This window comes from Podarcis melisellensis, assembly GCF_964234715.1.
Source record: "Podarcis melisellensis genome assembly, chromosome: 6".
NCBI lineage: Eukaryota > Metazoa > Chordata > Lepidosauria > Squamata > Lacertidae > Podarcis > Podarcis melisellensis.
The window spans coordinates 80,971,778-80,996,121 of NC_138538.1; the positions used below are offsets into that span (position 1 = coordinate 80,971,778).

At 45.7% G+C, this 24,344-nt stretch overlaps 1 protein-coding gene across 1 annotated transcript; it reads right to left on the reverse strand.

The window, feature by feature from the left end:
- Window positions 1–774: 774 nt before the first annotated feature.
- LOC309371823 (complement factor H-related protein 5-like) lies at window positions 775–24,030 on the reverse strand. Its single transcript, XM_081914872.1, has 13 exons — window positions 23,756–24,030; window positions 21,029–21,262; window positions 19,314–19,419; window positions 17,605–17,681; window positions 16,299–16,499; window positions 15,132–15,314; window positions 12,846–13,016; window positions 11,288–11,470; window positions 10,571–10,750; window positions 9,235–9,408; window positions 2,538–2,708; window positions 1,119–1,256; window positions 775–1,027 (listed from the first exon to the last, which is right to left on the reverse strand). Exons 1-13 carry the CDS (start codon window positions 23,817–23,819, stop codon window positions 948–950), a joined length of 1,962 nt encoding a protein of 653 aa, XP_081770998.1. The 5' UTR covers window positions 23,820–24,030; the 3' UTR covers window positions 775–947.
- Window positions 24,031–24,344: the final 314 nt, after the last annotated feature.

Below are 24,344 nucleotides of genomic sequence, written 5' to 3' on the forward strand. Positions count from 1 at the left end.
AGCAAGCTTTAGTAAGCCGTGAGCAGCAAGGTTTGAGCAGACACGTTGCTATCTGCATCTCCACGAGGACCTTGTTTATGTCATTAGGCTGCATCAACTGAAAATGACCCCAGGAAGTTGAAGCAGCATCTGGGCACCTCTCTGGGAACTGTAGCAGGTGGGATGTGGCACTGGGATTGCCAGAAAGCAGGGCTTTTTCCAGTTCTGGCATCTCGCAGGTGGACACCATTGCCATTATAAGAGAAAGAAGGAGGCATTCATGGTAGAAAAACAGCACAGCTAGAAGGGCAAGGGACTTTGCCCTTGTGGCGTTTGCCTCCTAGGTGGGTCATAAGGAAAGGGTTAAATGAGTGTGATGTGATGTGATTGGCCAGAGAGAAACTGATAGGAGGAGTTGGAGTGAGAGTGGAGCTGTGTGAAAGTCAGTTGAGAGTTGGGAGTTGAAGAAGGAAGAGGGAGGTTAAGTCTGTGGGTTGGTCAAGTTGTGTGGTGAAAGAGTGAGAGGAATTGTTAGGTGGAGTCAGATAGATAGTTGGAATAATCAGTTTAAAGTTGTTAGGAATGCATAGGACAGTTAAGGAACTTAAGGAACTGCCAAGAAAAATTAACTGAAACCATAAGCTTGTTCATGCCTATAAAAATAAACTTGATTATTTGTTAATGTTAACAACTGTCTGGACTCCGTATGTACCCGTGAGGAGAAACAGGTTGGTGGCAGCGAAGAAAGCAATCACAGTGGTGGCACAGGGTCAATAGACCGTCAAACATCCGGGGGCCCTGTGTAATCGCCACAGCCCTCAAGTGCCTTGCAAACAATTCACAGTGGGTTTCCAAAAAGTCTTTAGTAAAAGGAATGGATACAGGAACGGTGTGTCACGTGACTATGATCTCATGTTCTTGTTTACGTTCTCCTTCCATTCTTCAGGACTGGCTTCTAGAATGGTTTGCTACTTAGTCTTCATTCTCTCTCTCTTTAGCTCCTGCAGCTCCTGCTCAAGCACAGCCATGCGCCTCTCGAGTGATCTTACTGTATAAAAAAACCAAAGGCGTATGAAACGGCAGCCGACCTGATGTGCATTTGTAAACCACAATCCTATGCTTTAGGGCTGCTAACTCACCTGCGGCATGGATAGTGTGTAAGAAATCTAAAAGGTCTCTGCTGCTCATGCCATCACTTGTTGCAGGCATGGGGTTGCTCTGGCTTCCAGGAGCAATGGGAAAGTCTGTGCTGTGCTGCACGGTGACCGTTGATACATCTACAATGCAAAAACATGAAAATGGATGAAAATGCCGGTGCCTGTGCTCCTCTTACAAGGGATGCCAAATCTGGCATTGAGCTTGGAAATATGGCCATCCTGTGTTGCTTGCTTTATTTGGCGCTCTTTGCATGCCGAAGACTGTGTCGGTGGTTTGACTTCATAGAATCATAGAATCATAGAGTTGGAAGAGACCACAAGGGCCATCGAGTCCAACCCCCTGCCAAGCAGGAAACACCATCAGAGCACTCCTGACATATGGTTGTCAAGCCTCTGCTTAAAGACCTCCAAAGAAGGAGACTCCACCACACACCTTGGCAGCAAATTCCACTGTCAAACAGCTCTTACTGTCAGGAAGTTCTTCCTAATGTTTAGGTGGAATCTTCTTTTTTGTAGTTTGGAACCATTGCTCCGTGTCCGCTTCTCTGGAGCAGCAGAAAACAACTTTACTCTGAGCAGTGAGTGTGCCGTTAAAGCAAACACACAGAGATGGCCCCTTTGTTGCAAGCTGGTACTGATGCCAGTGTGCGCCAGTCAAGCATTCTGGAACCCAATGCCACATACAAAGCAAATGGCTTCTATGAATCAGTCATTAAGCACCATTGGTGAGTGAAATAAAGTCAAGTAGCTGAAAGGACGTCTTTGTTATGTTTTACATGGGTTGAAGCTTCTCACTTCCTCAAGTAGAAGGGGCAGCTGCTGCCACAGCTTCATTGTTGCAGAGAAAACGAGGGGATGGTGGTGGCATTTGTCTTTTGTTGCAGATACACATACTCAACATAGAAGACACACACCTGGACTGAGTAATGGTAAGGTAAGGTAAAGGAGCCCTGGATAGTTAAGTCTAGTCAAAGGCGACTATGGAGTTGCGGCACTCATCTCGCTTTCAGGCCGAGGGAGACAGCATTTGTCCACAAACAGCTTTCCGGGTCATGTGGGCAGCATGACTAAACCACTTCTGGCGCAACGGAACACCGTGACGGAAACCAGAGTGCACGGAAACACTGTTTACCTTCCCCCTGCAGCAATACCAATTCATCTACTTGCACTATTGTGCTTTCGAACTGCTAGGTTGGCAGGAGCTGGGACAGAGCAACAGGAACTCACCCCGTTGCGGGGATTTGAACCGCTGACCTTCCGATCGGCAAGCCCAAGAGGCTCAGTGGTTTAGACCACAGCGCCACCCGCATGCCTGCAGTGTTGCTTTGGCAAAACAGAATTCAGCATGCATCTTCATTTAATTTCCCCAAAGGCAAAATATTCAAGTAAGAGCATACCAACCAACACAGCGCGGAGGCAGTTGCCACTTGCCATCCTCGCATGATATGTTCTGTGGCCCTTGAAGCACAAAACGCTTCTCACACAGGAAATTTATCTGTTCACCACTCTCGTAGGTTCTCGGCTCAGCTACATCAATGGCATTAGGAATCTGGGGTGGAGGTGGGCAGAGGTCTACAACAACAACATATCAAACATATGCTATTATTATTGTATTTATTTTATTGCTTTTTCCTTCAAGGAGCTCCCAGTGGTGGACATAGTTCTGCCCCACCTCATTTAATCGCCAAAACAACTCTGTGAGGTAGGTTAGTATCCGACTCTCGAACTGCTATACCGCAATGTCTCTACTAAGGATTCAGAATAAATTATAAATTAGTAAAATCGTTTTGTGTCATCGGCATGAATGGGTTCACATTTATAACTATAATTAGTTAATTGCACTGGCCACAATCCAAGAAATCATTCTATGGATTCCTGTATGCACTGGAGAACTTATTATGCCTTTTCCCGTGAGTTTCCCATGTTGCCTGACCAATCCTCTCAAAGCTCAATGTACCATAAGGGCGTCTGATGCAGTGCAATGAACTCCTGATGGAATGAATTTCCTCATTTTATTTATTATGGAAATTATATTGTGCATATCAGTTTAGGGTTACCTCACAACCGAATGAAACTCTTTTTGAAAGAATAAAATAAATACAGAAACAGCAGGGCTGTTGCACCTAGAACACTGGTTCCAAACAGCCTGGACCAGTTCCAACCAGTCTGAACTGGTCCCAAGCGCCTTGGACCTGTTCCAACCAGTCTGAACTAGTTCCAACCGGCTTGGGCCTGTTCCAACAGGTATGAAACAGTACGAAGCAGTCTGGGCTGGTTCCAACAAGCCTGAACCTGTTTTTAACCGGCTTGAGCTGGTTCCAACTAGTTTGAACAGGTTCAAACCTGTCTGAACCAGTTCAAACAGCTCTGGGCCAGTTGGAACCGGCCTGGATCTGTTCCAACTGGTCTGGGCTGGTTCCAACCAGTTTCAACCAGTTAAAATTGGCTTGGACTGGTTCAAACTGGAGTGGAACAGTTCCAACTGGCTTGGACCTGTTCCAACCGGTCTGAGCTGGTTCCAACTGGCCTGGGCTGGTTCCAACCGGTCTGGGCTGGTTCCAACTGGCCTAGACCTGCTCCAACTGACCTGGACAAGGTCCAACTTGCTTGGAGCTGAGCCAGTTCCAACTGGTCTGGGCAGGTTCCAACCGGTTTGTACTGGTTCAAACTGGCTTGGACTAGTTCCAACCAGCTTGGACCTGTTCGAACTGGTATGAAATGGTTCCAAGTGGTCTGGGCTGGTTCCAAAGGCCTGAACCAGTTTTAACCGGCTTGAGCCGGTTCCAAGGAGTTTGAACAGGTTCCAACTGTCTTGGACAGGTTCAAACCGGCTTGGACTAGTTCCAACCAGTCTGAACCGGTTCCAACTGGCTTGGACCAGTTCCAACCAGTCTGAACCAGTTCCAAACGGCTTGGACTGGTTCAAACTGGTTTGGACCGTTTCCAACAACTCTGAACTGGTTCCAACCGGCTTCGACTGGTTCAAACCAGCTTGGACTAGTTCCAACCACTTTGAACCAGTTCCAACTGGCTTGAATCAGTTCCAACCAGTCTGAACCAGTTCCAAATGGCTTTGACTGGTTCAAACCGCTCTGAACTGGCTCCAACCGGCTTGGTCCAGTTCCAAACGGCTTGGACTAGTTCCAACCAGTCTCAACCGGTTCCAAACGGCCTTAACTGGTTCCAGCCGGCTTGGACAGGATCCAACCAGCCTGAACTGGTTCCAACCAGTCTGAACCAGTACCAACCGGCTTGGACTGGTTCAAACCAGATTGGACCAGTTCAAACCGGTCTGAACTGGTTCCAACTGGCTTGAACTGGTTCCAACCATTCTGAATCGGTTCCAACCAGTCTGAACCAGTTCCAACTGACATAGACCAGTTCAAACTGGCCTGGACCGGTTCAAAACAGCTTGTATCGGTTCTAATCGGTCTGAACTGGCTCCAACCGTCCTTGGTCCGGTTCAAGCAGGCTTGGACTAGTTCCAACCAGTCTGAACCTGTTCCAGCCAGCCTGAACTGGCTCCAACCGTCCTTGGTCCGGTTCAAACAGGCTTTGACTGGTTCAAACCGGCTTGGACTAGTTCCGACCACTTTGAACTGGTTCCAACTGGCTTGAACCAGTTCCAACCAGTCTGAACCAGTTCCAATCGGCATGGGCTGGTTCCAACCGGTCTGAACCGGTTCCAACTGACATAGACCAGTTCAAACCAGCTGGAACCGTTTCAAACCAGCTTGGACTGGTTCTAACCGGTCTGAACTGGCTCCAACCGGCTTGGACTAGTTCCAACCAGTCTGAACCAGTTCAAACCAGTCTGAACTGGTTCAAACCAGCTTGAACCGGTTCCAACTGGCTTGAACCAGTTCCAACCAGTCTGAACCAGTTCCAATCGGCTTGGACGGGTTCCAACCGGTCTGAACCGGTTCCAACTGACATAGACCAGTTCAAACCAGCTGGAATCGTTTCAAACCAGCTTGGACCGGTTCTAACCGGTCTGAACTGGCTCCAACCGGCTTGAACTGGTTCCAACCAGTCTGAATCGGTTCCAACCAGTCTGAACCGGTTCCAACTGACATAGAAAAGTTCAAACAGGCCTAGACCGGTTCAAAATAGCTTGGACCGGTTCTAATCGGTCTGAACTGGCTCCAACCATCCTTGGTCCAGTTCAAACAGGCTTGGACTAGTTCCAACCAGTTTGAACATGTTCCAACCAGCCTTAACCGGTTCCAACTGACTTGAACCACTTCCAACTAGTCTGAACCGGTTCCAACCGGCTTAAACTGGTTCAAACTGGTTTGGACCGGTTCCAACCGCTCTGAACTGGATCCAACCGGTTTGAACCGGTTCCAACCGGCTTGGACCTGTTCCAACCAGCCTGAACCGGTTCCAACCGGCTTGAACCGGTTCCGACCGGCTTGAACCGGTTCCAACTAGTCTGAACCGGTTCCAACCGGCTAAAACCAGTTCAAACAGGTTTATACTTGTTCCAACCGCTCTGAACTGGTTCCAACCGGCTTGAACAGGTTCCTACCACTCTGAACCGGTTCAGACTGGTTGGAATCGGTTCAAAAAAGTCTGAACCGGTTCCAACTGACATAGACCAGTTCAAACAGGCCTAGACCGGTTCAAAATAGCTTGGACCGGTTGTAATCGGTATGAACTGGCTCCAACCATCCTTGGTCCGGTTCAAACAGGCTTGGACTAGTTCCAACCAGTCTGAACCTGTTCCAACCAGCCTTAGCCGGTTCCAACCGGCTTGAACCGGTTCCAACTAGTCTGAACCGGTTCCAACCGGCTTAAACTGGTTCAAACTGGTTTGGACCGGATCCAACAGCTCTGAACTGGATCCAACCGGTTTGAACCGGTTCCAACCGGCTTGGACCTGTTCCAACCAGCCTGAACCGGTTCCAACCGGCTTGAACCGGTTCCGACCGGCTTGAACCGGTTCCAACTAGTCTGAACCGGTTCCAACCGGCTAAAACCAGTTCAAACAGGTTTATACTTGTTCCAACCGCTCTGAACTGGTTCCAACCGGCTTGAACAGGTTCCTACCACTCTGAACCGGTTCAGACTGGTTGGAATCGGTTCAAAAAAGTCTGAACCGGTTCCAACTGACATAGACCAGTTCAAACAGGCCTAGACCGGTTCAAAATAGCTTGGACCGGTTGTAATCGGTATGAACTGGCTCCAACCATCCTTGGTCCGGTTCAAACAGGCTTGGACTAGTTCCAACCAGTCTGAACCTGTTCCAACCAGCCTTAGCCGGTTCCAACCGGCTTGAACCGGTTCCAACTAGTCTGAACCGGTTCCAACCGGCTTAAACTGGTTCAAACTGGTTTGGACCGGATCCAACAGCTCTGAACTGGATCCAACCGGTTTGAACCAGTTCCAACCAGTCTGAACTGGTTCCAACTGGCTTGAAACGGTTCAAACCGGCTTGGACAGGTTCTAACAGGTCTGAACTGGTTCCACCCGACTTGGACCAGCTCGAACTGGCTTGGACTAGTTCCAACCAGTCTGAACTGGTTCCAAGCAGCCTGAACCGGTTCCAACCAGCTTGAACCGGTTCCAACTGGCTTGAACAGTTTTAACCGGTCTGAACTGGCTCCAACCAGCTTGGTCCGGTTCAAACCGGCTTGGATTAGTTCCAACCAGTCTGAACCAGTTCCAACCAGCCTTTACCGGTTCCAACCGGCTTGGACCTGTTCCAACCAGCCTGAACCGGTTCCAACTGGCTTGAACCGGTTCCGACCGGCTTGAATCGGTTCCAACCAGCCTTAACCTGTTCCAAATGGCTTGGACCGGTTCCAACCAGTCTGAACTGGTTCCAAGTGGCTTAAACTGGTTCAAACTGGTTTGGACTGGTTCCAACCACTCTGAACTCGTCCCAACCGGCTTGAACCAGTTCTAACCAGTCTGAACCACTTCAAACTGGCTTGGACCGGTTCAAACCAGTCTGAACTGGTTCCAACCAGCTTGAATCGGTTCAAACCGAATTCAACCCGTTCAAACCAGTCTGAAATGGTTTCAACTGGCTTGAACTGGTTCCAACCAGTCTGAACCTGTTACACCCAGCCTTAACCGGTTCCAACCGGCTGGAACCAGTTCCAACCGGCTTAAACGGGTTCAAACTGGTTTGGACCGGGTCCAACCGCTCTGAACTGGATCCAATCGGTTTGAACCAGTTCCAACCAGTCTTAACTGGTTCCAACTGGCTTGGACCGGTTCAAACCAGTCTGAACTGGTTCCAACCAGCTTGAACCGGTTCCAACCAGCCTTAACTGGTTCCAACCGGCTTGAACCGGTTCCAACTAGTCTGAACCGGTTCCAACCGGCTTAAACTGTTTCAAACCGGCTTGGACCGGTTCAAACCAGTCTGAACTGGTTCCAAGAGGCTTGAACCGGTTCCAACCAGTCTGAACCGCTTCAAACTGGCTTGGACTGGTTCAAACCCGTCTGAACTGGTTCCAACCAGCTTGAACCGGTTCCAACCAGTCTGAACCGGTTCCAACCTGCTTGAACCGGTTCAAACCGGATTCGACCCGTTCAAACTGGTCTGAACTGGTTTCAACTGGCTTGAACTGGTTCCAACCAGTCTGAACCTGTTCCAACCAGCCTTAAGCAGTTCCAACCGGCTGGAACCGGTTCCAACCGGCTTAAACTGGTTTGGACCGGGTCCAACCGCTTTGAACTGGATCCAACCGGTTTGAACCGGTTCCAACCAGTCTTAACTGGTTCCAACCAGCTTGAACCGATTCCAACCGGCTTGGACCGGTTCAAACTGGCTTGGATCGGTTCAAACTGGCTTGGACTAGTTCCAACCAGTCTGTCCCAGTTCCAACCGGCTTGAACCGGTTCAAACCGGCTTGGACAGGTTCTAACAGGTCTGAACCGGTTCCAACCGACTTGGACCGGCTCGAAATTGCTTGGACTAGTTCCAACCAGTCTGAACCGGTTCCAACCCGCCTGAACCGGTTCCAACCGGCTTGAACCAGTTCCAACCAGCGTGAACCGGTTCCAACTGGCTTGAACTGGTACAAACTGGTTTGGACTTGTTCCAACCGCTCTGAACTGGTCCCAACTGGCTTGAACCAGTTCTAACCAGTCTGAACCGCTTCAAACTGGCTTGGACCGGTTCAAACCAGTCTGAACTGGTTCCAACCAGCTTGAACCGGTTCTAACCGGCTTGAACCGGTTCCAACCAGTCCAAACCGGTTCCAACCGGCTTTGACCAGTTCAAACTGGCTTGGGCTAGTTCCAATCAGTCTGAACCAGTTCCAACCAGCTTGAACCAGTTCCAACTGGTCTGAACCGGGTCCAACTGGCTTGGACCGGTTCAAACTGTCTTCGACTGTTTTCAAACTGTCTTCGACTGTTTCAAACTGTCTTGGACTGGTTCTAACCAGTCTGAACTGGTTCCAACCAGCTTGGACTGGTTCAATCCGGCTTGGAGTAGTTCCAACTACTCTGAACTGGTCAACTCAGAGAAGGGCTGTTAGACCGGAAGCCATTATTCAAGAGGCTGGGTTCTATAGCCTCTCTCTGTAATACTGAAATAAAAAAGGAGGGCAAGAAACTTTTCCTTGTCTTTATGCTTCCCTGGGCAGCCAGCCAGGAGCTGCTCAAGGCATCTTGACACCTAACATCTTCCTCATCTCATCCCTCTCCATCATTTTTAAGAAACAGCAGTCCTTCAGTCTAGAGGCTACTAGTGACACAGCTCAAGCCTCACCAGGAGAACCAATTCTGTCCCCAAATTAAGAAGGAATAAAAATAATCTATGTTGTGGTTTCACTTGGTGGTGGTTTGTTTTTACAGCTGCTTTTGAGCCTCTGCTGTCGAGTTTTGTCTCGGCTTTACGGAAGCAGCACGACCGACCTACAAAAGCATTTGCAAACTGTTATTTTTCATTATTTCCCCTCTTGAGTAGGGGCAGGAGAAGTGAACAGGTGGAAATCTCACTCCCCTCAAAAGGAAACAAAATTTCTGAGGATGGAACATGCCCCAATGTATATTGTATTTGCATTTTGCCTTCAGTTTTTGACTACCAGCTATGTCAGTTACCTAAGTTAAGAAAGCAACGGAAAAAAGAACATACCTTTGCATTCCGGTTTGGGTAACCATTCTCCCTCAACACATTTAGCTTCACGAAGCCTGGAATCACAGATATAGCTGAGGACATCATTGTTGTCATACTGACTTTTCAGAGGAACAGCTGATGCAAAAGTTGCATTCTTAGGCATATTTGGACGTGCACATTTTGTTGAAAAATCTAATAATTCAAATATTGTTCAAGTGAGGTGGCTTAATAGTTAAGGCATACACATTTACATGAATTAATAAGCCTGAAAATGTCTGGATAAGTTCTCAAACTCTCTCTCTCTCTCTATATATATATATATATACACACACATGTGGGACGCAGGTGGCACTGTGGGTTAAACCACAGAGCCTAGGACTTGCCAATCAGAAGGTCGGCGGTTCGAATCCCCATGACGGGGTGAGCTCCCATTGCTCGGTCCCTGCTCCTGCCAACCTAGCAGTTTGAAAGCATGTCAAAGTGCAAGTAGATAAATAGGTACCGCTCCGGCGGGAAGGTAAACGGCATTTCCGTGCACTGCTCTGGTTTGCCAGAAGTGGCTTAGTCATCCTGGCCACATTACCCAGAAGCTGTATGCCGGCTCCCTCAGCCAATAAAGTGAGATGCGCACCGCAACCCTAGAGTCGTCCGCGACTGGACCTAATGGTCAGGGGTCCCTCTACCTTTACCTTTATATATATATACACACAGAGAGAGAATTTATGGAAATTAATCTTTGCGGCAAAGAGATCAAAATTATTCTCAATTTTACAGACAGGAAACTGAGGCTGAGATGCAATGACTTGCTCAAGGCTACATAGAATGTACTTGGAGGAGCATCATGTTGTTACTCTTCCATAGTCACAAAAATAAAATAAAATCCCATAATAAGTGCATTCACATATTGGGCCACTTAGTTGTGAAGGTTATTTTGCTTTATTTGACCAACAAAAAATAATAATGTACAGTGGTACCTCGGGTTACATACGCTTCAGGTTACAGACTCTGCTAACCCAGAAATAGTGCTTCAGGTTAAGAACTTTGCTTCAGGATAAGAACAGAAATTGGGCTCTGGCGGTGCGGCAGCAGCAGGAGGCCCCATTAGCTAAAGTGGTGCTTCAGGTTAAGAACAGTTTCAAGTTAAGAATGGACCTCCAGAATGAATTAAGTACTTAACCCAAGGTACCACTGTATGGGCTTCTTAGATATTATATGGATTTATTTCAACCAAGACCAAGATGAGATGAATTTTGCAATTTGGGACATCCCTACACAAGTATGAGTTTTGGACACTTCATAATAGCGCAACCCCTTAGATACTACGGTGAGAATCACAGCTTAGTAAACTGCTTACCTGCACATCTAGGTAATTCCCAAAGTCCATGAAGACACCTGGCTAAGCTGGTCTGAACGATGACGAAGTTTTCTTCACATTCATATTCCACATCCTCACCATGAATATATTCTTCTCTGACTGTTCCAGCTGCATGCCCATTTGGAATACTGGGTGGTGGACCACATTTCTTTTCCTCTACTGCAAAAGGCATAAAGGAATGTGAAAGAAAATACTCCAGATTATGTTTAGACCCCGATCAGAAGGCAGCTTTATTAATTGAAAAAGGATCTTACTTAGTGTGGCAAATCCATTGTTCTCAGAAGTCAAGGACAGCTCTCTGTTCCTAACTCATATTCCAGGCACTAAGCGTTCACTGGCAGTGTCAGGTGAAAGGGTCAATATATAAACTTTCAGGGTTCACCTTTCAATAGTTTTCATTGGAAATTAATTTGTCACATGCCATTGCAATTACTTAATGTGGTGCAAGAAATATCTGGTTGTTTTAAACACGGTTGATACGTTTATGTTAGTATTATTAAAGCTGGGGAAAGGACCCTGTACACAACATTTAAGATACCTTCAGAGCAGAGAAATCAGGAGAGAATATTTAAGATGTTCTCTTCCGCTTTCTCAGATGCAGGAATCATTGGACTACATAAAATCATGGAAAATGATTACACACACAGAGTACATTGTGTACACACTTATTTTATATGGATTGCAACCATGGCTTACCTGTACAAGAAGGTACAGGTGTCCATTTCCCATCAACACACTCTATTATCTTTGATCCAGTCATCACAAATTTGATGTTACACTCATATTCCACTTGGTCACCATGCTGGTATTCTTCAAGAAGATCATCAACAATACTGCCATTCCTAATGTTGGCTGGTGCCTTACAGTGCTTGACTTGTTCTAGAAGTAAGCAAACATAATTCCTCACCTAATAAGGTTTGCACAACACTATTCACAGGTGACACAGATGGCACTGTGGTCTAAACCACTGATAGGAAAGGTCAGCAGTTTGAATCCCCATGGCGGAGTGAGCTCCTGTTGCTCTGTCCCAGCTCCTGCCAACCTAGCAGTTCGAAAGCGTACAGTGCAAGTAGATAAATAGGTACCGCTGCAGCAGGAAGGTAAATGGCATTTCTGTGTGCTCTGGCTTCCATCATAGTGTTGCACCAGTGGTTTAGTCCTGCTGGCCACATGACCTGGAAAGCTGTATGCGGACAAACACCGGCTCCCTCAGCCTGAAAGTGAGATGAGCTCCGCAACCAGACAGTCGCCTTTGACTGGACTTAACCATCCAGGTGTCCTTTACCTTTACTACAGACAGGTATTTACACTAACAACAACAACAACAACAGATTTATTAGTCACTTGTTACCAAGATCTCCAGATAGGTAAAGGTAAAGGGACCCCTGACCATTAGGTCCAGTCATGACCGACTCTGGGGTTGCGGTGCTCATCTCGCTTTATTGGCCGAGGGAGCCGGCATACAGCTTCCAGGTCATGTGGCCAGCATGACTAAGCCACTTCTGGCGAACCAGAACAGCACACGGAAACGCCGTTTACTTTCCCGCGGGAGCGGTACCTATTTATCTACTTGCACTCTAACGTGCTTTCGAACTGTTAGGTTGACAGGAGCAGGGACCAAGCAATGGGAGCTCACCCCGACCTTCTGATCGGCAAGCCCTAAGCTCTGTGGTTTAACCCACAGCGCCACCCGCATCCCAAGATCTCCAGATGGCTTACATCTAAAATTGAATTTCAGCCTAATGCCCAGTTTTCACAACTATTCCAGGCACTGCAGCTGCTCAGTTCCCTGAGTTTCAGCTAGGAGACAGTTGGGAGGAAAGGACCCAGCACCAAGCTATGGGTTCTAATCTCATCATTTTCATGAGCCTACTCATCCATTGGCATCAACTGGAGAGTCCCTTCTTCACACACCACAATAAATTATTGTTATTATTATTTATTTATCATAATTAATTTATACTTATACGGCTTAATTGGTAAGGTGGCTTCAAAGTGGTTTACAACTATAAAACCAATTATAAAATAGTACAAATTAAAATACACAAGAAAACAAATTTATCAAAACATGGAGGTAAACGGCCGCAACGAAAAGGCTGATGTCATCTTCCCTAGGATGAGCACTTTGCCTCCTCTCTGACTAACAAAGAACACAGGACAATGGTGCCTGACCAAATAAGGTACACACACTTATAAGAACACAAAGCACATTTGTGACGGAACTTCCTTTAATAGTCTGTGGAGAAATAGGTACCTTTACAGAGGGGAGGCAGTGGAGACCAGCCAAAGGGATAACACTGGGCAGAAGCAGGCCCAACTATTGTGAATCCTTCATGACAGAAAAATTGCAAAACATCGTTGGGTTGATACTGGTCTTTTCTTGGCTGAATATCCCCATGCTCCAACAGGAGACCTTCACATATTGCTGGACAAAATGTTGAGGAAAAGAGATTAATATAACTAAACATAGCTATTATTATTTTTAGCATCTTAGTTTTACTATGTTAGCTTGAAACTAATGTACTGGAGAGAGACTTGGAGCTGGTTATACACTCGGAAACTGAGGTACCACTGTATCGTGTCATTTGAAATGGAAAGAGATGTTTTACGAAAGAAAAGAAGGTGTCAGCATCAAATTATTAGAATGGTTTTGCTAGAGCAAATCCATCACTCTGTCTTGAGGACTGGCCATCCAGTTTTTGCTGAGGTGCTTTTCAGTTGGTCTCACAGGCAGGGCTGTATATCCACTCTGCATATAAAATTGCTGATCAAGAGCATTAGGTGCTATTCATCAACAATAATGTCAGCACATTTATTGATTTACACAGTGTGACCAGATGTGGTCATGTTGTCTTTACACACATACCCAACCTCCCCTTTTTAAACACTGCTGCCCAGGTTGGCTCCTACATTGTAATATAGTGTGGGAAGAGAAGGATTAAATTTAACCCCACTCCACCCCCCAATATATGGATGCAAATCACAGCATTTACATCTAAACCCATAAGCCTTCTAAGGAGAAAAGCTTTACTGGCCTCCCCATAAACTACAAATAACAAGGACACGCTGGCTAAGAAGACAGCAAACAGGAGACAGGATAACAACCCTTGGAAACCCTATAGACTGGTGGGCTGGGAAGTTTCAGCGCTTGATTGCACCAGCTACGAGACTGCAAAGCCCCTTTTTCTCTGAACCTTGGGAGCTTCCTGGATTTTGACCATAGTTTCCTAGAGCCTTAAAAACCATCCTTCTGCCACTTGTGTTGCAACTATTCTTGTATTAATTCAAAAGGCCTTTAGCAACTTTGGCCCAGGATAGCTTAAGAACTGCCTGATTCATTCTGTGTTTGCCCAATCATGGAGGTCTTCTATAGATTCACTGGTTGTGGTCCCCCATGGCTCAGATTCTACCACAGGACCAGTGTGTGCAGTTTTGTGGACACGCTTTTATGGAACTCCCAGTTGAAGTCAGAGAGGGTTGACCTAAATGTTGGATGGGGTAGACTTCTGCTGAAGGCTTGACCTACTGAAGACTTTTACAGTGGTACCTCAGGTTACATACGCTTCAGGTTACATACACTTCAGGTTACAGACTCTGCTAACCCAGAAATAGTGCTTCAGGTTAAGAACTTTGCTTCAGGATGAGAACAGAAATTGTGCTCTGGCGGCGCGGCGGCAGCAGAAGGCCCCATTAGCTAAAGTGGTGCTTCAGGTTAAGAACAGTTTCAGGTTAAGAATGGACCTCCAGAACGAATTAAGTACTTAACCTGAGGCACCACTTTACTGTTTAATTATAATCATCTCTAAGCACAAGTAATTCAAAAGAGTAAAGGTAAAAAGAGAGAGTTACCGTAAAACTATAAAATCCATATTCAGTTAAAATGCCTGATGAAGTACAGTGGTACCTCAGGTTAAATACTTAATTCATTCCGGAGGTCCGTTAACTCGTTAGCAGAGTCTTAATTCGTTAGCGGAGTCTGTAACCTGAAGTGTATGTAACCTGAAGCATATGTAACCCGAGGTACCACTGTACATAAATTGTACTCTGGAGCTGGGCCCAAGACAAAGGGGAACCAACTACACTTTTCTACACTTCCTTCTCTGGGCTAGTGGTAGCAGCAACAAAAAATGTCAAGAGGGATAGAGAGATTCTAAAGCAGGCATAGGCAAACTTGGCCCTCCAGATGTTTTGGGACTACAATTCCCATCATGCCTGATCACTGGTCCTGTTAGCTAGGGACCATGGGAGCTGTAGGCCAAAAACATCTGCAGGGCCGAGTTTGCCTATGCCTGTTCTAAAGAGCTGCAAGTTCTCCCAGGGGTGGTGCATACCCAGAGCGCTAGTGGTTGTTTTACCCTGTGGAGAGGATATAGAAGGGGTGGCTGCTGCAAATGCCTCTTTCCTCTGCCACGCATGGGATTTGTAAACATGCACAGTTTAAGCTTTAAGAAGTCAAAGAAAACCATGTAACCTGCTGTTTACAGCAGAACAGTTCCTTGGGTTCTATAGTCTCAGATAAGATGCCGCGAATAACACTCACTTTTCGTGGCGCAACGTGGAGCAGGCGACCAGCCATTTTTTGTGCACATGGCTGTTCCTACTGGATTTGGAGTATCATAGCCCTCATCACAAGAAAATGAAATTTCTTCACCCTCTCTGAAGGTCTGCTGATTTAGGAAAATGAATCTACCATGTGCAAAGGGTATTGAAGGGTCACATTGCTCTAGAGGTAAAAAGATTAGTTAAGACAGCTTTGTCAGTGATGAGGCCCTGTCTCTGGAATGCTTTCCCCAAGGAAGTTTGCCTGGTGCTCACACGGATAATTTTTCTAGGCTACTACAGTGTGGTGCCTTTCTGGGGTTTACACCAAAAAGGGGGGATGAAGAAGGAGGGATAGTAACAAAAATACAGGATGGGTAGTTTTGCTAATCCATCCCAGCAAAAGTTTCGGTTACATTTTAAGGATCACTATTCAACCCCCAAAACAATTACAGGGGCAAGGGTTCACAATTCCTACATGATAGCTGCTTCTTAGTTATCCAATCTTCTTAGCATTTACAGTTTTTTTCCAATAGAAAAAAAATATTTTTTAAACCCAGTGGTTTTGGTGTTGTAAGTAGTAACAGAACCCTGACCAATCAGATTTTTCCTGGAGGAAGAATGGTTGCAGTGGCAGAACCCCTTGTAACCCATTATGCATGCACACTATTCCTAGCAAGCACACAAAGTCAGAAATGCTACAAGTCAGCCAGTTGCTGGTTGCTAAAGAAAAACTCAGAAAATATACATAATCGACCAGTAATTTCATTAATCTCATGTCATACCAGCTTTTAAAATACTTGTACCTGGTGCAACCCCATCTCATGTGGAGGTATGCACCAACCGTGCCACACCCTCTCCAAAGTATATGAGAAATATTAAGTTTTATCAGGGATAACTTCTTTGGAGTCAATTACTATCTATAGATGCAATATTTTCAGTAACAGCTCTCTAGCAATGATGGATGTTGTTTTACATGGTGTCTTTAATCACAGAGCACAATAAAAGCTCACTGGAAACACAATAAAAGATCGAAGTTGTGTCTGTAGCATTTGACTGTGCTTTATATATTCTTACCAGTCTCACAAGGCCTCCACAGTTAATTTTTCTATTAGACTTATATTTCTATTTCTGAGCCAAGAGGAGAATGCAATAAACATCTACTTACTGAGGCATTTCGGTTCTGGATTCCATCCAAATTTGGTGCATGTAATTCTAGGCCATTCTTCTTTATTTGGGGTCAGGAAACCAGGGTGGCAACTGTAGGAAATCACTTGTCCAATGCTGCTTGGAAAGTAGTTGTTTTTAGAGTGTTCATACTTGCTAGCTAGGAAACCATTCTCTATTCGGACATAGGCACAGTTCTTTGCTTTGGAAAAGATAAAATAAAAAGGTAAGCCCAAAAAACCAAACCAGAATGTTCCACTCACTGCAAAGGGCAAAGGCACAGATTCAGAAAGCACACCCAGACAAAAACAAAGAGTTGCTAAGCGTTCAGCTGCAGCATCTTGAAAAGCTGCTCTGTGGTTTCTCTGGCCTTTAGGAGGAGCTTTTCAGGGATATGAGGGCAGCAGTTGCTGCGAGAAAGCCACTTCCGAGCTAGGGAGGAGGTGGGGTTGTGGGTTTCACGCCCCTCCCCACACTTGCGGGGGCTGGCTTCAGCCCCTGCGATACCAGGGAATCCTCGGACGCATCATACCCCTGGCCAGCCAATTGGCTGGCCTGGCGGGTGTGGCCTCGTCTTACTTAGGTCTGGCGCGGCTGAGGGTCTCCCTCTTTCCCGCGCCGCAGCTGACCAGGTTTTTCCCTTCCCTCCCACCTGCTAGGCTAGGCTCTCTGACGTTGCTATGGACTTCGGTTGGTCGCCGTCAAGGGGCCTGGAATTTTCCCAACTGGCAGATTGGCACCAGCCACTTGGTTTTCGCCTACCTCATAGCAAACTGTCACATCTCCTTGGTATTGGCGGTTAGGCATTGGTAGGGGTATTGTTGTATTGTTATGCAGATGAAGCGGGGAAGGAAGCGCCATCACGGTCCCCAAAACAAAGGGTAGTCCGGTAAAGGATTCCGGGGGTGTGGCCTTGTCCTAAGCCTATGGAGGTGTGGGCCCATGGCACGCCCCCGAGTGGTGACCCCGGGGGAGCTCCTAGTTGATGTGCATCAGCGGGACTCCCCCTACTGGTGGTTAACCCTCACCGGTCTTCAAGCAAGCAGGCTGAAGTCAGTGAGTTGATAGGACCAATGCCTAAGCCAATACCGCTCAATTCCTGTAATCAATAAAGTTGTGGCCTAATTTGACCCATTAACTTGAATTCTTGTGTCTCATGTCTTTATTTCTAAGGGGGGAGGCGGGAACTCGCCACGCAACAAAAGAGAGGGATGGGCAGGAGAAAACTGTGAGGAGACACCTAGTAAAAACTCAAGCAATTCTGCAGTACTTTGAGTCCCAGCCAAGATCTGTAGAGGTCCACTTACCTTCACAACGAGGGACCTCATTGCTCCATCCATCTGCACGACAATCACGGTAGTCTGTAGGACTGAGCATCTGAAACCTGCAAGTTTTTTTAAAAAATGAAACCGAACCATTTTAAAACCAAATAATCACATGACAGGAGCAGCTTTGGAATAACGTTGAAACACACCGAGACTCAAACAAATACTTCTAGAATAGCAGGATTATTTTCTACTTCCCCCCCCCTAGAGTTGGCATGAGTGTTCATCACAGGTTAGCTCAGACTCAAACTGAATGGATTCAGGAGAGCTGGTCACTAAAGTGAGGTGAGTATTCAAATCCTCAGTTCCCCCATACTGGCTGAATGTTGAAAACTGAGTATCAGGGAGAGGAAGAAGAAGAAGAGTTTGGATTTGATATCCTGCTTTATCACTACCCGAAGGAATCTCAAAGCGGCTAACATTCTCCTTTCCCTTCCTCCCCCACAACAATCACTCTGTGAGGTGAGTGAAGCTGAGAGACTTCAAAGAAGTGTGACTAGCCCAAGGTCACCCAGCAGCTACATGTGGAGGAGTGCGGAAGCGAATCCGGTTCCCCAGATTACGAGTCCACCGCTCTTAACCACCACACCACACTGGCTCTTGCCAACTCCTTCCAATATACAACTCCTTCCAATATACAAACACACTCCTTCCTTGCTCACCTTTTTCTTCAGGCTAGGAGTTTTTGCAGAAAGAAGGCAAATAGGGTAGAAGAGATTTCTCTCTCTCCTCATCCCTTTGGTCATTATAACCAGATTAGCACCGCAATATGGCTAGACCCTGGGGATTGCAGGAGCCCTTGAACAAATCTTCCTCCCCAGTATCCATCACAGGCAGGATTACCAAGCCTTAAGAGGAGGGAAGCAGGCCAGAATGTGTCTGAGATCTGGGAGCTGGCAGGAGTTTGCTTAGCATTGGTTCGAGGGCAACATAAATGGCAGAGGGGACACCTTCTGATCCCTCATAACATTTCTGGTTTAACCCCTGCTTGGGGGAGTGGGAGCAAATTCAACAGAGTTTTCCCATTGCTTGTTGTTTCCCAGTTTTACTATTTATCTGTTACTGCATGAAAGAAGCTCTGTTGGGTCCTTCTGAGTATTCACTTGGGTACTTGCATTATATACATTATATGCATTATATATATGCACATATAGTCAAAAAATAAAAGTAAAGGACCCCTGGACGGTTAAGTCCAGTCAAAGGTGACTATGGGGTTTCGGCGCTCATCTCCCTTTCAGGCCGAGGGAGCCGGCGTTTGTCCACAGACAATTATCTGGGTCATGTGGTCAGCATAACTAAACTGCTTCTGGCACAACGGGACACCAATATGGAAACCAGGAAACACTGTTTACCTTCCCGCCACAGCGGTATTTATTTATCTACTTGCACTGTTGTGCTTTCGAACTGCTAGGTTGGCAGGAGCTGGGACTGAGCAATGGGAGCTCACCCCATCGGGATTTGAACTGTTGACTTTGTGATCGGCAAGCCCAAGAGGTTTAGTGGTTTAGACCACAATGCCACCCACATCCCTATATATATATATATATATATGTGTGTGTGTGTATGTATGTATATGTGTGTGTGTGTGTGTGTGTGTATATATATATATATATATATATATATATATCAGCTGTCCTAAAGATACTACCATGACTAAATATCTGAAGAGAAGAGGGGCAGGGGATATTTACCCTTCATTGCACCGATACACGACACGAGCACCAAAGACAAATTCGTCTCCATTAACAAGTTCTAAAGAGCCAAATTTGATATCTCCAGGATGCCCACAAGGCCTTTCTGGAAATTAAGGAAATTAAGTGTAAAGCAAGATAACACTTATGGCTATAAGAATGTGCTTGAAAACGATGCTATGTTGTGAGAAATGTATGAAGGCTGCTAAGAAGAGCAACCTTGAATCTCCTCTTCCTTTCTTTCTAGTAACGTGAAGTAAAGGAAGACACGTGACATCATCGTGCTCAGACTTTCCCCATCCCTGCTCTGATTCACTGGGTGCCTCTTATAGACAGATTTGTGGGGAAAGTCTTAACATGATGCTGTCAAATCAAATGCCTTCTTTTATAAAGCTTAATGAGGGAGATGATGTTGGCTGTAGTGATAGCTGTAGTGATGGTGAGATGCTTAGAACATCTCCCAGCCCCTTTCCAGCCCCACTGCTGCATAACATCCAATAATAATAATAATAATAATAATAATAATAATAATAATAATAATTATTTATACCCCGCCCATCTGGCTGAGTTTTCCCAGCCACTCTGGGTAGCTCCCAATCAAGTGGTAAAAACAATACAGCATTAAATATTAAAAACTTCCCTAAACAGGGCTGCCTTCAGATGTCTTTTAAAGATAGGATAGCTGCTTATTTCCTTCACATCTGAAGGGAGGGTGTTCTACAGGGCGGGCGCCACTGCCGAGAAGGCCCTCTGTCTGGTTCCCTGTAACCTCACTTCTCGCAATGAGGGAACCACCAAAAGGCCCTCGGCGCTGGATCTCAGTGTCAGGGCTTAATGATGGGGGTGGAGACGCTCCTTCAGGTATACAGGACCGAGGCCGTTTAGGGCTTTAAAGGTCAGCACCAACACTTTGAATTGTGCTTGGAAACGCACTGGGAGCCAATGCAGATCTCTCAGGACTGGTGTTATGTGGTCCCGGCGGCCACTCCCAGTCACCAGTCTAGCTGCCGCATTCTGGATTAATTGCAGTTTCCGAGTCACCTTCAAGCGTAGCCCCATGTAGAGCGCATTGCAGTAGTCCAAGCGGGAGATAACCGGAGCATGCACCATTCTAGCAAGACAGTCCGCGGGCAGGTAGGGTCTCAGCCTGTGTACCAGATAGAGCTGGTAGACAGCTGCCCTGGACACAGAAATAACCTGTGCCTCCCTGGACAGCTGTAAGTCCAATATGACTCCCAGGCTGCACACCGGGTCCTTCAGGGGCACAGTTACCCCATTCAGGACCACGGAAGTGTCTGTTACCTGGTAATTTATGTCCCCAGCTCTCTTTTTAAGTCAAAGCAACCCCGGAAACAAGGGGGGAAATGGGGAGATACAATTAATGGTTCAGTCACGGGATCCTGGACAAGTGTGCCTCCAGCTGATCCTTTGCAAGTTTTGCAGAACTCTCCAGCCCTCTGCTTATCCACAAGACTAGGGCACATTCTTGTCCTTACCAACTCTGGTGGTCTTAGACCTCCAATCATATGAAACCCAAAGCAAACAGAAAAAGGGTTAGTGGCTACAAAGTGAAATGCAACCTTGTATTGCCTTGTTGTTGCTGTTTTTTTTTAATAAAATGGGCCATCCCAAGGCTTATCACAAGGAGAGAAAAAAATAAACTGTTCAAATATTTCAATAGCTTGTGAATTTTATAAAGTTATGTTTCTACTTACTTCTGCATTGCACATGTGGTGTGGATTGTACCCATTTCCCATTGTTACACTGCAATTTTATGCGCCCAAATTTTATATACCCAGGCTGGCAATTGTAAATTACTTCATCCCCATGTGAATAGGACTTTTTGTCTGATATGTCTGCAAGTTCTTCGTGGTCTCTTATTGGTGGTGGTCGGCAGTCTTCAATTAAAATAACATCAGTAAAATCAACAATAGATGGCACCCTTTGACCTGTAAATTTTAAAGAATTTGAAGGAAGTGAAAAAGAACTGAGTTGGAATTATGCAATAAAAACGTTGGCCTCATAACTTAATAATCTCCCTTCATTGCACCACAACTCAGATACTTAAGCAGAAAGCAGGTCTCTAGCTGTTTTTGGACTACAACTCCCAACATCCTTAGCTAGTAGTACCAGTCAGGGGTGATGGTACTACCCAACTTTGGGAAACCCTGCCATAATGCAATGGAGGGGGAGGATGCAGTTTCAATCTGATTTCTACCTAGAGATGTAAAATTTCTGGAAATTTTGAAGCCATGAGGAAAAAAACGTCCGTCCCCCCCCCCCGTTTTTTTCTGGAAAAAATGGAAATTTTGGAAAAATTGAAAAAAAGTTCAGTGTGGAGTAGTTTTACAAATTGCGTGAAACTCAGTGTAGAACAGGGGTAGATAACCTAAGGCCCATGGGCCCCAAGCGGCCCACGGGGGTCGTTTAACTGGCCCCCGAGCCGCCCCCGAACTGAGCCGCACACACTGCACTAAAGCAGCGCAGTGCAGCACGGGGACTCGCTTCCGCGGCGCTGAAAATCGCATCTGTGCAGATGTAGGTGCCAAAAACCGCGTCTGCGCAGGTGCAGATGTCGGAAATAGTGGGTGGGTGCCATCAAGTGTGCCCGCAAGCTGGCCCAAAGAGGGGGCTCCGCAGCAGTGAACCTTGCTGACCCCTGGTGTAGATAAAAGTATTATACTTGCAGTAAAACATGTAACCACCCCCTTTCCCTCAAAAGCAACAAAAAAAGCAAGAAACCATCAACATAAAAAATAATCAGATTTGCCCCTTAGCACCAACAGCAAATAAAATTAAGGTCCACTTCAATATTTAAGCTCCATAGAAGGTCTACCCTTTGAGTAGTGCTTTAAAAAGAGAGAGAAGACACAACATATACATGTCTATCTCATTTTCTGAACTACAGTGGTACCTCGGGTTAAGTACTTAATTCGTTCCGGAGGTCTGTTCTTAACCTGAAACTGTTCTTAACCTGAAGCACCGCTTTAACTAATGGGTCCTCCCGCTGCCGCTGCACGCTTTCTGTTCTTATCCTGAAGCAAAGTTCTTAACCCGAGGTACTATTTCCGGGTTAGCGGAGTCTGTAACCTGAAGCCTATGTAACCTGAAGCATATGTAACCCGAAGTCCCACTGTACTGCTATCGTTTTCCATTTCTTCTTGCTCTTCCTCTTTGTCGTTTTTCTCATGGACTTCTAAAAAACAGCTTTGGAAAAAAACAGGGGGGAAACCTGTCCCCCCCCCATTTTTTTGTTCCCTCACCCCAGGCCTTTCCATATCTATTTGAGGATAGCCAGGGCAAAGCATAAGGCAATTTTTTTTTTTTTGCATGCCAGGTCCAGAAGTAACCAACATCCAGTAACTGAATAGTATGTTGCACTAAGGCTGAAACTCTGTTTGAAAGGAAAAGGAGTGTGTGTGTTTAATTGTATTTGTTATTATATATTATAGCCTGCATGATGGTAAGAGAGCTTTCTAAACAGTTTACAAAAAACATACAACAGAATATTAAAATGATTGATAAAACACAGTTAAAAGCAGGCATTTAAGAGTATTCAATAGATCAGCCTTTCTCAGCCTGTGGGTCCCCAGATGTTGTTGAACTACAACTCCCATCACCCCTAGCTAGCAAGGCCAGAGCTCAGGGATGATGGGAGTTGTAGTTCAACAACATCTGGGGACCCACAGCAGTGGTTAAAAGGAAGCAAATTGCATGCAGCTTCTATATGTTCAGATGGGCTGGCCCTAATGAAAATGTTTTGAGCAATTGCCGGAAAGATTACAGTGAGAGCAGCTGCCTGGTGTCAATCGGCAAGGAGCTCCAAAGTGTGGGTGCTGGAAGGACTGGGGAAAATTTGAAAAATTGGGGGAAGGGAACAGGTTTTTTCAGGTTTTTTCCAAAGCCTTTTTTTCCCCAGGAAAAATTTGAAGAAAACAAATAGTGCGTGGAATATTCAAACAATATCAATATATATTTTTTTCATTTTTTTCTGGGGAAAAACCGGCTTCGGGGAAAAACCAGGGGGAAACCTGTCCCTCCCCCCATTTTTTCCAGTTTTTTCCCAGGCCTTCCCATCTCTCTTCCTACCTGAAGTTCTACTTCTACCATGCTGGTGAAACTAACTTGTTTTTTTAAGTGTTGGTTCCACACTAATGCCATAATCCTATGCACATTTTCCCAGGACTAAGTCTTGCTGGGGCTTTCTGAGTGGATATGTATAGGACTGGGTTACAGGTTATAGGTTAGTAGTGTTTTAGTTAATAATGACTTAGGTTAGTAAAGAATTTAAGTTTTGTTAGGGACTTAAGTTAATAACCTCTATTTTTCCACACTGATTTCACTGGGCCCCAAGTACAATTGAGTTAGATCCAGCCCATAAGGAATCTGGCAACATCCAACTTCCCTGGTAAAAAAAATTGTCAGCCACCTACACAACTTACCATTTAGGGAAGGACAAGATGTCAGAAGAAGAAATGGAATAATAAAGACCAGCCAGCTCTTCATATTATTTCAGGAAGCTTGCAATGCTCCGTACCACAAAATCTTCACTTTCAGCTGTCAACATATTCCAATGATCTGCAAATATCTTTTCCCTCTCTTTGGAACCTCCAATTATTTTCTTTAGCCCTTTGCCATGTTTTAAAAACGCTTTTTGTGTTTGATAGACCAATCTGAAAAGAGCAAGAATTAGGGGAATGTGCAAGGTACTTTTTAACCCAACTCAGTTTATTTACACACGACCCGTGAGTTCTCTGATGCAATCCTGGCAGCAACAAAATATTTCTCTGTCTTTGGTTTCAATTGTTATTTTATTTTGCTCTGTTATCATAGTTTATTTCATGCTGCTTTGTTTGCTTGCTTGATTTTGTCTCACAGCGCAACCTGTCAAGAGGAAGAATTGCAGAAATGCCCAACACAGTTGAATTTTTAAGACAATTAAGATTATTTGCAAAAGGTCTGTGAGTGTTGCAATTCTGACAGTAAACCAAAAGGGTAAAGTCCACTCATTAGTTGTTGACCAGAATTATT

Coding starts and splice junctions, on each gene's coding strand:
- LOC309371823 (XM_081914872.1), bottom strand. CDS start 23,819: ATGAAGAGCTGGCTGGTCTTTATTATTCCATTTCTTCTTCTGACATCT. Junction 19,420..21,028: donor ACCACATGTGCAATGCAGAA/GTAAGTAGAAAC, acceptor CTTAATTTCCAG/AAAGGCCTTGTGGGCATCCT. Junction 10,751..11,287: donor ACCTGTACCTTCTTGTACAG/GTAAGCCATGGT, acceptor TGCCTTTTGCAG/TAGAGGAAAAGAAATGTGGT.